The sequence below is a fragment of the Lissotriton helveticus genome, chromosome 6 (genome assembly GCF_964261635.1).
Source record: "Lissotriton helveticus chromosome 6, aLisHel1.1, whole genome shotgun sequence".
NCBI classification, from domain to species: domain Eukaryota; kingdom Metazoa; phylum Chordata; class Amphibia; order Caudata; family Salamandridae; genus Lissotriton; species Lissotriton helveticus.
The window spans coordinates 2094514118-2094529672 of record NC_136067.1 but is presented as its reverse complement, the minus strand read 5'-3'; the positions used below and the strand labels follow the sequence as shown (position 1 = coordinate 2094529672).

Sequence of the window (15555 nt, the reverse complement as noted above, 5' to 3'; positions counted from 1 at the left end):
GTGACAGGCGTCTCTTTCACAGGTCAAGGCTGCGTGACCCCTGCTGTCCTGCAGCTCCCTCTTTCCAGCTGGGATAGGCGTCTCTTTCACAGATCAAGGCTGTGTGACCCCTGGTGTCCCGCAGCTCCCTCTTTCCAGCTGTGACAGGCGTCTCTTTCACAGGTCAAGGCTGCATGACCCCTGCTGTCCTGCAGCTCCCTCTTTCCAGCTGGGATAGGCGTCTCTTTCACAGATCAAGGCTGTGTGACCCCTGGTGTCCCGCAGCTCCCTCTTTCCAGCTGTGACAGGCGTCTCTTTCACAGGTCAAGGCTGCGCGACCCCTGGTGTCCTGCAGCTCCCTCTTTCCAGCTGTGACAGGCGTCTCTTTCACAGGTCAAGGCTGCGTGACCCCTGCTGTCCTGCAGCTCCCTCTTTCCAGCTGGGATAGGCGTCTCTTTCACAGATCAAGGCTGTGTGACCCCTGGTGTCCCGCAGCTCCCTCTTTCCAGCTGGGATAGGCGTCTCTTTCACTGGTCAAGGCTGTGTGACCCCTGGTGTCCCGCAGATCCCTCTTTCCAGCTGTGACAGGCGTCTCTTTCACAGGTCAAGGCTGCGTGACCCCTGGTGTCCCGCAGATCCCTCTTTCCAGCTGGGATAGGCGTCTCTTTCACAGGTCAAGGCTGCGTGACCCCTGCTGTCCCGCAGCTCCCTCTTTCCAGCTGCGACAGGTGTCTCTTTCACAGATCAAGGCTGCGCGACCCCTGGTGTCCTGCAGCTCCCTCTTTCCAGCTGGGATAGGCGTCTCTTTCACTGGTCAAGGCTGTGTGACCCCTGGTGTCCTGCAGCTCCCTCTTTCCAGCTGTGACAGGCGTCTCTTTCACAGGTCAAGGCTGCGCGACCCCTGGTGTCCTGCAGCTCCCTCTTTCCAGCTGTGACAGGCGTCTCTTTCACAGATCAAGGCTGCGCGACCCCTGGTGTCCCGCAGATCCCTCTTTCCAGCTGGGATAGGCGTCTCTTTCACTGGTCAAGGCTGTGTGACCCCTGGTGTCCCGCAGATCCCTCTTTCCAGCTGGGACAGGCGTCTCTTTCACAGGTCAAGGCTGCGTGACCCCTGGTGTCCTGCAGCTCCCTCTTTCCAGCTGGGATAGGCGTCTCTTTCACAGGTCAAGGCTGCGTGACCCCTGCTGTCCTGCAGCTCCCTCTTTCCAGCTGCGACAGGTGTCTCTTTCACAGATCAAGGCTGCGCGACCCCTGGTGTCCTGCAGCTCCCTCTTTCCAGCTGGGATAGGCGTCTCTTTCACTGGTCAAGGCTGTGTGACCCCTGGTGTCCCGCAGATCCCTCTTTCCAGCTGGGACAGGCGTCTCTTTCACAGGTCAAGGCTGCGTGACCCCTGGTGTCCCGCAGATCCCTCTTTCCAGCTGCAACAGGTGTCTCTTTCATAGGTCGAGGAGGCGTGACCCTGCTGTCCTGCTGCTCCCTCTTTCCAGCTGGGATAGGCGTCTCTTTCACAGGTCAAGGCTGCGTGACCCCTGCTGTCCTGCAGCTCCCTCTTTCCAGCTGCGACAGGTGTCTCTTTCACAGATCAAGGCTGCGCGACCCCTGGTGTCCTGCAGCTCCCTCTTTCCAGCTGTGACAGGTGTCTCTTTCACAGGTCAAGGCTGCGTGACCCCTGGTGTCCCGCAGATCCCTCTTTCCAGCTGCGACAGGCGTCTCTTTCACAGGTCAAGGCTGTGGGACCCCTGGTGTCCTGCAGCTCCCTCTTTCCAGCTGTGACAGGCGTCTCTTTCACAGGTCAAGGCTGCGTGACCCCTGCTGTCCTGCAGCTCCCTCTTTCCAGCTGGGATAGGCGTCTCTTTCACAGATCAAGGCTGTGTGACCCCTGGTGTCCCGCAGCTCCCTCTTTCCAGCTGGGATAGGCGTCTCTTTCACAGGTCAAGGCTGCGTGACCCCTGGTGTCCCGCAGATCCCTCTTTCCAGCTGCGACAGGCGTCTCTTTCAAAGGTCAAGGCTTTGGGACCCCTGGTGTCCTGCAGCTCCCTCTTTCCAGCTGTGACAGGCGTCTCTTTCACAGGTCAAGGCTGCGTGACCCCTGCTGTCCTGCAGCTCCCTCTTTCCAGCTGCGACAGGTGTCTCTTTCACAGGTCAAGGCTGCGTGACCCCTGGTGTCCCGCAGATCCCTCTTTCCAGCTGGGATAGGCGTCTCTTTCACAGGTCAAGGCTGCGTGACCCCTGGTGTCCTGCAGCTCCCTCTTTCCAGCTGTGACAGGCGTCTCTTTCACAGGTCAAGGCTGCGTGACCCCTGCTGTCCTGCAGCTCCCTCTTTCCAGCTGGGATAGGCGTCTCTTTCACAGGTCAAGGCTGCGTGACCCCTGCTGTCCTGCAGCTCCCTCTTTCCAGCTGCGACAGGTGTCTCTTTCACAGATCAAGGCTGCGCGACCCCTGGTGTCCTGCAGCTCCCTCTTTCCAGCTGTGACAGGCGTCTCTTTCACAGGTCAAGGCTGCGTGACCCCTGGTGTCCCGCAGATCCCTCTTTCCAGCTGGGATAGGCGTCTCTTTCACAGGTCAAGGCTGTGGGACCCCTGGTGTCCTGCAGCTCCCTCTTTCCAGCTGTGACAGGCGTCTCTTTCACAGGTCAAGGCTGTGGGACCCCTGGTGTCCTGCAGCTCCCTCTTTCCAGCTGGGATAGGCGTCTCTTTCACAGGTCAAGGCTGCGTGACCCCTGGTGTCCCGCAGCTCCCTCTTTCCAGCTGGGATAGGCGTCTCTTTCACAGGTCAAGGCTGCGTGACCCCTGGTGTCCCGCAGATCCCTCTTTCCAGCTGCGACAGGCCTCTCTTTCACAGGTCAAGGCTGTGGGACCCCTGGTGTCCTGCAGCTCCCTCTTTCCAGCTGTGACAGGCGTCTCTTTCACAGGTCAAGGCTGCGTGACCCCTGCTGTCCTGCAGCTCCCTCTTTCCAGCTGCGACAGGTGTCTCTTTCACAGGTCAAGGCTGCGTGACCCCTGGTGTCCCGCAGATCCCTCTTTCCAGCTGGGATAGGCGTCTCTTTCACAGGTCAAGGCTGCGTGACCCCTGGTGTCCTGCAGCTCCCTCTTTCCAGCTGTGACAGGCGTCTCTTTCACAGGTCAAGGCTGCGTGACCCCTGCTGTCCTGCAGCTCCCTCTTTCCAGCTGGGATAGGCGTCTCTTTCACAGGTCAAGGCTGCGTGACCCCTGCTGTCCTGCAGCTCCCTCTTTCCAGCTGCGACAGGTGTCTCTTTCACAGATCAAGGCTGCGCGACCCCTGGTGTCCTGCAGCTCCCTCTTTCCAGCTGTGACAGGCGTCTCTTTCACAGGTCAAGGCTGCGTGACCCCTGGTGTCCCGCAGATCCCTCTTTCCAGCTGGGATAGGCGTCTCTTTCACAGGTCAAGGCTGTGGGACCCCTGGTGTCCTGCAGCTCCCTCTTTCCAGCTGTGACAGGCGTCTCTTTCACAGGTCAAGGCTGCGTGACCCCTGCTGTCCTGCAGCTCCCTCTTTCCAGCTGCGACAGGTGTCTCTTTCACAGGTCAAGGCTGCGTGACCCCTGGTGTCCCGCAGATCCCTCTTTCCAGCTGGGATAGGCGTCTCTTTGACAGGTCAAGGCTGTGGGACCCCTGGTGTCCTGCAGCTCCCTCTTTCCAGCTGTGACAGGCGTCTCTTTCACAGGTCAAGGCTGCGTGACCCCTGCTGTCCTGCAGCTCCCTCTTTCCAGCTGGGATAGGCGTCTCTTTCACAGATCAAGGCTGTGTGACCCCTGGTGTCCCGCAGCTCCCTCTATCCAGCTGTGACAGGCGTCTCTTTCACAGGTCAAGGCTGCGTGACCCCTGCTGTCCTGCAGCTCCCTCTTTCCAGCTGGGATAGGCGTCTCTTTCACAGATCAAGGCTGTGTGACCCCTGGTGTCCCGCAGCTCCCTCTTTCCAGCTGTGACAGGCGTCTCTTTCACAGGTCAAGGCTGCGCGACCCCTGGTGTCCTGCAGCTCCCTCTTTCCAGCTGTGACAGGCGTCTCTTTCACAGGTCAAGGCTGCGTGACCCCTGCTGTCCTGCAGCTCCCTCTTTCCAGCTGGGATAGGCGTCTCTTTCACAGATCAAGGCTGTGTGACCCCTGGTGTCCCGCAGCTCCCTCTTTCCAGCTGGGATAGGCGTCTCTTTCACAGGTCAAGGCTGCGTGACCCCTGGTGTCCCGCAGATCCCTCTTTCCAGCTGCGACAAGCGTCTCTTTCACAGGTCAAGGCTGTGGGACCCCTGGTGTCCTGCAGCTCCCTCTTTCCAGCTGTGACAGGCGTCTCTTTCACAGGTCAAGGCTGCGTGACCCCTGCTGTCCTGCAGCTCCCTCTTTCCAGCTGCGACAGGTGTCTCTTTCACAGGTCAAGGCTGCGTGACCCCTGGTGTCCCGCAGATCCCTCTTTCCAGCTGGGATAGGCGTCTCTTTCACAGGTCAAGGCTGCGTGACCCCTGGTGTCCTGCAGCTCCCTCTTTCCAGCTGTGACAGGCGTCTCTTTCACAGGTCAAGGCTGCGTGACCCCTGCTGTCCTGCAGCTCCCTCTTTCCAGCTGGGATAGGCGTCTCTTTCACAGGTCAAGGCTGCGTGACCCCTGCTGTCCTGCAGCTCCCTCTTTCCAGCTGCGACAGGTGTCTCTTTCACAGATCAAGGCTGCGCGACCCCTGGTGTCCTGCAGCTCCCTCTTTCCAGCTGTGACAGGCGTCTCTTTCACAGGTCAAGGCTGCGTGACCCCTGGTGTCCCGCAGATCCCTCTTTCCAGCTGGGATAGGCGTCTCTTTCACAGGTCAAGGCTGTGGGACCCCTGGTGTCCTGCAGCTCCCTCTTTCCAGCTGTGACAGGCGTCTCTTTCACAGGTCAAGGCTGTGGGACCCCTGGTGTCCTGCAGCTCCCTCTTTCCAGCTGGGATAGGCGTCTCTTTCACAGGTCAAGGCTGCGTGACCCCTGGTGTCCCGCAGCTCCCTCTTTCCAGCTGGGATAGGCGTCTCTTTCACAGGTCAAGGCTGCGTGACCCCTGGTGTCCCGCAGATCCCTCTTTCCAGCTGTGACAGGCATCTCTTTCACAGGTCAAGGCTGTGGGACCCCTGGTGTCCTGCAGCTCCCTCTTTCCAGCTGTGACAGGCGTCTCTTTCACAGGTCAAGGCTGCGTGACCCCTGCTGTCCTGCAGCTCCCTCTTTCCAGCTGCGACAGGTGTCTCTTTCACAGGTCAAGGCTGCGTGACCCCTGGTGTCCCGCAGATCCCTCTTTCCAGCTGGGATAGGCGTCTCTTTCACAGGTCAAGGCTGTGTGACCCCTGGTGTCCCGCAGATCCCTCTTTCCAGCTGGGATAGGAGTCTCTTTCACAGGTCAAGGCTGTGGGACCCCTGGTGTCCTGCAGCTCCCTCTTTCCAGCTGTGACAGGCGTCTCTTTCACAGGTCAAGGCTGCGTGACCCCTGCTGTCCTGCAGCTCCCTCTTTCCAGCTGGGATAGGCGTCTCTTTCACAGATCAAGGCTGTGTGACCCCTGGTGTCCCGCAGCTCCCTCTTTCCAGCTGGGATAGGCGTCTCTTTCACAGGTCAAGGCTGCGTGACCCCTGGTGTCCCGCAGATCCCTCTTTCCAGCTGCGACAGGCGTCTCTTTCACAGGTCAAGGCTGCGTGACCCCTGGTGTCCTGCAGCTCCCTCTTTCCAGCTGTGACAGGCGTCTCTTTCACAGGTCAAGGCTGCGTGACCCCTGCTGTCCTGCAGCTCCCTCTTTCCAGCTGCGACAGGTGTCTCTTTCACAGGTCAAGGCTGCGTGACCCCTGGTGTCCCGCAGATCCCTCTTTCCAGCTGGGATAGGCGTCTCTTTCACAGGTCAAGGCTGCGTGACCCCTGCTGTCCTGCAGCTCCCTCTTTCCAGCTGTGACAGGCGTCTCTTTCACAGGTCAAGGCTGCGTGACCCCTGCTGTCCTGCAGCTCCCTCTTTCCAGCTGCGACAGGTGTCTCTTTCACAGGTCAAGGCTGCGTGACCCCTGGTGTCCCGCAGCTCCCTCTTTCCAGCTGGGATAGGCGTCTCTTTCACAGGTCGAGGCGGCGTGGCCCCTGCTGTCCTGCAGCTCTCTCTTTCTTCCTGTGACAGGCGTCTCTTTCACAGGTCAAGGCTGCGTGACCCCTGGTGTCCCGCAGATCCCTCTTTCCAGCTGCAACAGGTGTCTCTTTCACAGGTCGAGGAGGCGTGACCCCTGCTGTCCTGCAGCTCCCTCTTTCCAGCTGGGATAGGCGTCTCTTTCACAGGTCAAGGCTGCGTGACCCCTGCTGTCCTGCAGCTCCCTCTTTCCAGCTGCGACAGGTGTCTCTTTCACAGATCAAGGCTGCGCGACCCCTGGTGTCCTGCAGCTCCCTCTTTCCAGCTGTGACAGGCGTCTCTTTCACAGGTCAAGGCTGCGTGAACCCTGGTGTCCCGCAGATCCCTCTTTCCAGCTGCGACAGGCGTCTCTTTCACAGGTCAAGGCTGTGGGACCCCTGGTGTCCTGCAGCTCCCTCTTTCCAGCTGTGACAGGCGTCTCTTTCACAGGTCAAGGCTGCGTGACCCCTGCTGTCCTGCAGCTCCCTCTTTCCAGCTGCGACAGGTGTCTCTTTCACAGGTCAAGGCTGCGTGACCCCTGGTGTCCTGCAGCTCCCTCTTTCCAGCTGGGATAGGCGTCTCTTTCACAGGTCACGGCTCTTTGACCCCTGCTTTCCTACAGCTCCCTCTTTCTACCTGTGACCGGTGTCTCTCTCACAGGTCAAGGCTGCGTGACCCCTGCTGTCCTGCAGCTCCCTCTTTCCAGCTGCGACAGGCGTCTCTTTCACAGGTCAAGGCTGCGTGACCCCTGGTGTCCTGCAGCTCCCTCTTTCCAGCTGTGACAGGCGTCTCTTTCACAGGTCAAGGCTGCGCGACCCCTGGTGTCCTGCAGCTCCCTCTTTCCAGCTGTGACAGGCGTCTCTTTCACAGGTCAAGGCTGCGTGACCCCTGGTGTCCCGCAGCTCCCTCTTTCCAGCTGGGATAGGCGTCTCTTTCACAGGTCAAGGCTGCGTGACCCCTGCTGTCCTGCAGCTCCCTCTTTCCAGCTGTGACAGGTGTCTCTCTCACAGGTCAAGGCTGCGTGACCCCTGCTGTCCTGCAGCTCCCTCTTTCCAGCTGCGACAGGCGTCTCTTTCACAGGTCAAGGCTGCGTGACCCCTGGTGTCCTGCAGCTCCCTCTTTCCAGCTGTGACAGGCGTCTCTTTCACAGGTCAAGGCTGCGCGACCCCTGGTGTCCTGCAGCTCCCTCTTTCCAGCTGTGACAGGCGTCTCTTTCACAGGTCAAGGCTGCGTGACCCCTGGTGTCCCGCAGCTCCCTCTTTCCAGCTGGGATAGGCGTCTCTTTCACAGGTCAAGGCTGCGTGACCCCTGCTGTCCTGCAGCTCCCTCTTTCCAGCTGTGACAGGCGTCTCTTTCACAGGTCAAGGCTGTGGGACCCCTGGTGTCCCGCAGATCCCTCTTTCCAGCTGGGACAGGCGTCTCTTTCACAGGTCAAGGCTGCGTGACCCCTGGTGTCCCGCAGATCCCTCTTTCCAGCTGCGACAGGCGTCTCTTTCACAGGTCGAGGAGGCGTGACCCCTGCTGTCCTGCAGCTCCCTCTTTCTGCCTGTGACAGGTGACTCTTTCACAGGTCACAGAGGGCTGAAAGAGTGAGAGTTGCTTGTCCAGAAGGATAGTTTAAAGTGGCCCAGGACCCTCTGTGTGGGCAATGGGCCCGGAGCCAGGATTGGAGCACAAACCTCCAAAAGGCATGGCGATTGGCCGTGCTGACACTCGGCCATGTGTAGTTTCACTTCAGAGTAAGTGTAGGCCATGATACTCATGGCCTACACTTACTCTGAAGTGTGGGAGTATATAGGTAATGAGCAGTAAACCCCACACAAAGAGGGGAGGCTCAAGGAGTTGTTTGTGTAGAGAGTTTGTGACTGCCCTTAAACGTTGGAGTTTATTCCGATTCACAAACTCCTCTCCTGTAAATGACCAGAGGGTTACTCCAGTAAATGTTTGAGCAACACCCATTCCAAGGTAGGAAAGGGAATGAGACTCTTCGAGTCCATGTGGGGCTGCAGCGGGAGGAGTTTATCCATGAGGACCATGCTTTGCCATTGAAGAAGAAAGGATGTGCACGGGTTCATCAACCTCCATGTCTGCAGTGCAGAGATATAGCTTACATACAATTTCACCATTGGAAACAGCAGATGTCATGCGGCGTTCAAAGGCGTACGCTTAGAAAGCTGTGACTGGTGTAGTACTAACAATGCTTGAAAATTCCCAAAAGTTATAAGTTTACACCATTGAGGAGTCTGCCTACCGGGGTACATGTACAACATATCCTTGGCAACTGGACACACAAGATATTTGACTGAACAGAACTTTGCAAGGAAAGTTTCGGTCCAACCAATGTTAGTGGTCCGCAAAGACAGTGTCTTCCCTCCCCAATTTGCAAGCAGGTAAAACATCTTCAGAGACTAAAGGCCATATGTAGATAGCTTAATACCAGTCAGTAATGGACGAAAATTGGAAATTTCCCGTTACTGACCGGTATTTAGCTTTTTCTAATGTAGGTGGCTGGATTTAAGGATTCGGTAATTTACTGAATCGGTAATTTAAGGAATCGGTAAGTTACCGAATCCTTAGAACACCGAATCGGTAAATTACCAAATCCTTAAATCCTATGTGGGGAGCACTCAAGTGAGTGCATTTTTTATTTAAGGATTCGTTATTTACCACCAACTACAAGTTGGTGGTAAATATCGAATACCTTTAAAAAAGCAATGTTGTGTTTTTTTAAAAGTGCCATGTGGCAGACATACATGCCCTTAGGGCATGTATGTGCGCCACATGTGCACTCATGCGTGATTCAGGGGTGCAACAGGGTTTCAATGTGACACCCTGCCACCCTTGAAAATGCTCCCCCTCTTACCGATTCAGTATTTACCGAATCGGTAATAGTGAATGGCTTCCCATTCATGCCTATGGGCCTCCGGGCCCATAGGAATGAATGGGAATTTACCGAATCGGTAAATACAGAATCAGTAATAACGAATATTAGCGAATCAGTAACATTTACAGTTTTTTTGCCTACATTCAATTTACCTATTCCTAAATACCGAATCGGTAAAATTCGGTATTTAGGAATCGGTAAAATGAAATTACCTACATATGGCACCTTATCTTGGAGAGGGATTTGTAGTACACTCACAAGGGCTCCAAGTGTACGATGGTTAGAAAAAGGTGAGGTGTTACCACTTATTCCAAGGATTTTGATGTGGAAATGACATTGATAATCATTGTACAGCTAGGAATACTGATACCTGATCAAATTCTTGTTTTCCCAGGGATATTGGACTAACCCCCGCTCATAATCAGGGTCTAAGTGGGGCTCTTGTGACAAAAGCAGCATTGGATCTATGGAAGATACTTAGCATCGTTGTGTTTGCAGCTCGCTTCCCAGTGGTTGCAGAGTAATGACTGCTGGCGCGGGTGCATTATAAGCCATGATCATCGTCTAGAAAGTGCGCAAAGCTGGCTCAATTTCATACCGGTTTTAAGCAATGATTGATATTAGGAAAGTAATGTACATGCTGAGTGAACACTCACAGCAGGGTAAACCTAGGAGGCGGATCCTGCTCTCCCCGTGATCCACCCCGCAAAAAAGGCAACAAAAGGGTTGTCTTCGAGGAATCACTGGTATCCATGCAATGGGTTTAGGTCCAAAATCTGCAGTTCTGGAGGCTGGAAATGTCATCTATACAACCTAGAACATGGTCAGTGTGAACCTGCTGAAAACTGTGGTTTTGCCTATTCTCTTTGTTAATGTTAATGTTAATGTTAAAGGGACTTTTAAAGCGCACGAATACCCTGGGGTGTCTTGGCGCTGAACTAAAGTAAGACCTTTAGACATGGAAGAGGGGGGAGTTATCTTGAAAACAACCAGGTTTTAAGCTTTTTCCTAAAGGAAAGGAGAGAGTTAGCATCTCTCATATCAGCAGGAGGAGTGTTCCATAGTTTTGCAGCACAGTAGGCCGTATTCCGACCCCCCCAACTCGCAGTTCGAATCCTAGGTATCGACATAATTCTGGCATTTGTGGACCTTAATTGTCTGCCTGGGTGATACCACGAAAAGAGCTGTTTCAAAGGTACCTGTCCATTTCAGAGTTTTTTAGGCAAAACAGAGTACCTTGAATTTGACGCGTTGCACCACAGGTAACCAGTGAAGCTTCTGGATCTCTTCTTTAACAGATTGATACTTTGGTATATTCAATAGAAGCCTGGCTGCAGCGTTCTGCACCATCTGAAGTTTCCTTAAGTGTTGTTTCTGTAACCCCAGGTATAGACCATTACAGTAGTCTAACTTGGACAGCACCAAGGTAGTCACAATTGTTTTCCTAAGGTCATCGGGAATGTTAGCTTAATTGGTAAGAAAAGAGCTGACGCGAAGAAGGATGGTGAGATCTCACCCCGCCCCCCAAAAACTTGTCTGAAGTGTCTCTCGATTTCTGAATTCTTTACACAAGGTGTTTTATTGATATAGTTTGGTGCTAAACTCTTTACACCAAGAGGATTTATGAAAGTTGTTAAGTGCTCTTTATGTCAGGGGTCTCCAACTCTTTCTGTAACAAGAGCTACTGATGTTCAATGGAAATTATCTGGAGCTGCTAATATTAATGATGTAATAGTGACCACTCCATCCAAGATTGTCAGCAGTGATCACAGCAGTGTATGAAGCAGTGTTTCCAGCACAAATGTAAAAGAAAATCCTTGAGAATGTGAAATGACTGTATATGGGTAGTACATAAAAGCCATAGCTGCAATACCCCTGCAGCTAAGGTTATTATATGAGTAATAAATCTCCCCGACTCAATAATAGCTTTAAAAACATTTTGAAAACTCAACTTTTTTTTGTTAAACATCAGCTTATGAGTTCTGAAAATAGACACATTTTCATCTTGAGATCATGCTTTTAAATTTTAGTATAATATAATAATTCAACCAAGCAAAAGCTTCTATATTAGTTGGCTGGCCTGAATGCAGAAGAGCTAAGCACTGGGAGCTGAAAAGCTACTTGCTGGAGACACCTGTGCTATAGTAATGGCTCACACAGGGTTCACCTACCTTCTCAGAGGGTTCACATTTCACAAAGAGAGCTTCAGAGGTTCATACATCCTAAGTACAGGGCGACCCCCTCAACCTTCATGGCATAGCCATTGAAGGGTTTATAGCCACAAAAGGGGCAGACGAAGGAAAGAAGTTCAACCTGGAAACACAGAAGGAGGGTCCAATGTCAATCAGAAGAAGTGGAACCCAAGGCCTCCGGGTCCATGCTGGTGCCACCAGAAGCAGATCTTTGTGATCCAAGTGGACCTTTGTCAATACTCGAGACAGCACTGGGATTGGAGGGGATTATAGCCGGGGGGAGTTTGTTATTGCAGAAGAAATGGCTGTGTTTTTTTTAAGGGAACAAGTAAAGTGCCTATTTTTTTTTTTTTTTTGTAGAGTTTTATATAGCGCGAACTAGACCCGAACCGAATCAGGTATCAGAGCGCTTTACATAGCAAAAGTTAAGTTTTTACATGAGGACACACTTTCATGTTTTTTAGGCGCGTATCTTCAGGTGTCATCATGCCTCTAGGTTAGAACACAGATGAGGAAGGTAGATGAGGCGGCAATGCTTGATTTGTGTGGATTTCCATGCGTAATCGATCAAAATGTCACTACCTCAATTTTACCATCTTTTAAAATTGTATTTTATGTGTTTTTGATTATACTGTAATTTGTTATCAAAATATACATGTTTTTTGTAAAATTCTTTTATCAATGTGCATTTGAAATTTATTAAAAATCTTGATTATTTTTATACAAAAATTCATTTAAGTTTAATGTTATTTTTAATGTGCTGGTCCTCATTGTATTGTTGAACTTTGGTTTTGCCTGGGTTTGCTATTTGTCATTATAAAAACTGGTAAATCCATGAATAATAGAGGCATAAGTCAATAATGTATATATTTCTGACTTTTTTCTGTGACTGGTCTTGATGGCACAGCACACTTTGCCTGTGTCACATGCATGAAGATTTATGGGATGTGCAGTCTAGATATCTTGAGAGTTGTGTTGAGGTGAGATGTGTGCATGGGGTGTGGGCTTTGGTGTTATTATGTTAATGTAGTTCATTTCGACCCCTGTTTATAGCACTATTTATTATCAAATGTAAACAAACACAGTGTGTGGATTGCTGTTCTTTATTTAATGTTCGAACTTTGCTTTTTTTATCTTGCAGATCAAGTTTTATTCTGCCCTTATGTTAATGTCACTTTGATAAAATGCAGTACGCCCCCTGCCAAGCCACTATGCAGCGACCACTCGCATTGTCCAGCTAATAAAAGATGCTGCAACACCGGATGCAGAATTAAGTGTGTCGCCGTTGCTGAAGGTACAGAACTCTACACTTGGAATTGCAGATTGTCAAACTTTGATTCTTCTAGAGAGGTTATCCTCTTCTAGTACTTTTTTTCTTTTTCAGTTTGATATAGTGCAAACTCGACCGAAGGTTTCAGAGCGCTTTACATGAGCACCACTTGCATACAGACAAACACATTCATTTTTTAGGCACGGGGGTTGGGGGATTTGCCCAGAATCACAGGATGTAGAGTCTCCCCCAGATAAAAGGCACACATAGGGATGAATTATGTTAGAATTGTGGGTCTCTGGTGGGAACAGGTGAGTACTTGTAGCAAACAGGGACCCTCTCCTCTAGTCAGGGCACGGGACTTACTCTTTAGAATAACCCCTGCTCAACCTCTAGGTTGCGTGGCGCGAGCAGACAAGGCTAAACTTCAGGGCTTTATGGGCTAAGCATTTATGATCACATACAGTAATTAGCTGACCCACCACAAATGGACACCAGTCTAGTTTTTATATAAAAAATAGGTACTTTATATATATATATAGCAAGCAGACTTAATACAAGACCCAGATAACGTGTCAAATTAGGCAACAATACTTTTTATGCAAGGATATGATTATCTTAAAGAAATGTGTGTCTCTTAGGCTCATGCGAGTCGTGCTGACTGTGAGGAACGTCGTGGGACAAATTGTAGCATAAACAATGGGTTAAAGCAATGTTGCGGACTCTCGGGATCGTTGCGCACGAGTCAGTGTACGACTCTCACAGTACCTTTTTTAAATGTAGAGTTGCGGCCGCGGATGAGGCGTGCGTAGGTGAGGTGTTCCAGGAGCAATCTGGCGGCCCCTCTCCCGTTGGTGCGTGTCTGGCCCGTGCAGGCGTCTCGGTCCGAGACGTACGAGCGGGAGGCCCCCGGGGATTGAAGCGGGTGATCCTAGGTGTGGAGCCTTCGGTGTGCGCGACGTTCGTCCGTGTCGTGCCTTTCGAGCGGGGGAGGCCTTTCCTTTCTGTCAGCAGCGTGGCGTCTAGGAGCTGGTACGCTTCGGCGTACGAGTCGTCTCCTTCCGGACTGCTGTTCTCTGGGTGTGCTGTGAACAGGGGGGGCCAGTACGCTACATGCGTACGGCCCGAACTTGCGAGGTGCTTCCTTCAAGGATTCCCACAGCGGGGACACTGCGAGCAGTGCGGTCTCTCGGGGGATGGTGAAGCGGATGCGGGTGGCCCAGCGGGACGGTGTGGGTGCGGCTCGTAAGCAGAGCGGCTCACACGGTGCGGGCGGTCATAGGTGTGGCTTCACAGCTGTCCCGGGATGCGGAGCGCACTCAGCTGGCGGCTCCAGCAGCAGGGAGAAATCGGCAACTTCCAGCGGCTCAGGTTCAAGGCAGGAGGAGTCCAATGGTCCTGGGACTCCGTTCAGGGGGCAAGCTCACCCACAAGCACTTGGAGATTTGTTCAAAAAGCACAAGTTGAATCAAAAGTCACTTCAGTCTTTTCCTCTCTTTCTTGCAGCAAGGCACCCACCACAGGCCAAACTCCCAGGTTAGAGACAGTACTCCTCCATGCACCTTTTACAGATCCTTCTTGTCGCAGAGGTTCTTCTTGGCGTAAACAGGATCTGATTTCTTAGGAGCAGGGCTACTGTCTTTATACCCAAAATCCTTTGTTCTTTCAGGCCAGGGGGCCTTTGCCTAATCCAGTCCAGTTCCTGAGCACTTTGTTTTGGAGACTCTGGCTTTTCTTTCAGTGTGCAGGGCAGAGACATCAGACGCTCCCCAGGAGGTGGAGCCAGCATTGAGGTGACAGAGCACAGCCCTATTCAGAGTCAAGGGGCACTCCTCCCACCCATCCTAGTGTAATCTCTCTATTTACCACCTGGCAGTCCAGACTGTCTCCTGGAATCCCCCAGCCCTGTCAATCACACAAACCAGACAGCAGATGCACAGAAGAGCAGAGGCAGGCTGAAATGGTTAGGTAAGCAAACACCAGCTTTCTAAAAGTGGTGCTTGCAAACACAGGATATTAAAATAAACTTTACTAAAATATGTATTTTATTATGCTGAGTTCAGGCATACCAAACTTGACTTTCTACCATGTTCCCTGAGCCTGCTGGGAATATAGAGTGTAATAATTCCAGCAGCCCATTCTGGCCTATGAGAACAGGTAGCCTTCCAATAGTGAAAAACGAAAATGGCTGTAATTCACTATTAGGGCAAGCCACACACATCAGGGCTTGTCCTACCTTATGCTTACAATGCACCCTGCCCTTGGGCCTACCATAGGGGTGACTCACATGAAGTAAAGGGGAGTTTTAGGGGCTGGCAAGTGTGTGCAACTGCCCAGCCAGCATGACAGTACCAGGTTCTGCAATGGCAGACCCTAGGCACATTTTACAAGTCTGCTTCTGTGGGTGGCACAACCAGGACTGCAGGCCCACTAGCAGCATTTGGATTCACAAGCCCTGGTACTCCTGGTGCACTTTACTGGGGTCTGACAGTAATTCAAATAAGCCAATCATGGAAATCAATTGCACGTACACTTTTCATCGGGAGCACTTGCATTGTGGCACTGATTGGCAGTGGCACAGTGCTCTGAGCAGCTAACACCAGCAAAACACACAAGGCACATCAGCAGAAAGTGGAAGGGAGACTCACGCCAAGGTGCCAGGTCTAACACGTGTCCCCTCCAGCTGAAATGTGGGGAGAACTATCCTACCCCAGGGAGTTCTCATCACTAAGGCGGGAAAATCTGGACAGATCGTCAGCATTGGCGTGATCTGTGCCAGGGCGATGTTCCATCATGAAGTCCATACCCTGTAGGGAAATGGACCACCTCAACAGCTTTGGGTTCTCACCCCTCATTTGCATCAACCATCTGAGGGGCCTGTGGTCTGTCTGAACCCGGAAGTGAGTCCCAAACAGGTAGGGCCTTCGCTTCTTCAGTGCCCAGAACACAGCAAATGCTTCTCGCTCAATAGCACTCCACCTTTGTTCCCGGGGAAGTAACCTCCTACTGATGAAGGCTACAGGTTGGTCAAAGCCCTCCTCAGTCATCTGTGAAAGGACTGCCCCTACACCATGCTCTGAAGCGTCTGTCTGTACTAGGAACTCTTTGGAGAAGTTGGGTGCCAGGAG

The 15555-nt window shown here is 52.4% G+C and overlaps 1 protein-coding gene across 1 annotated transcript in view; it reads left to right on the top strand.

Annotated features, from left to right (window-relative positions):
• Positions 1 to 9373, top strand: part of LOC144763049 (uncharacterized) — a 103302-nt gene extending 93929 nt beyond the window's left edge. Inside the window, exon 7 of the mRNA XM_078648358.1 lies at positions 9360 to 9373. Within this exon, the coding sequence (XP_078504484.1) occupies positions 9360 to 9373 (14 nt within the window). The remainder of the gene's footprint in view (positions 1 to 9359) is intronic.
• Positions 9374 to 15555: the final 6182 nt, after the last annotated feature.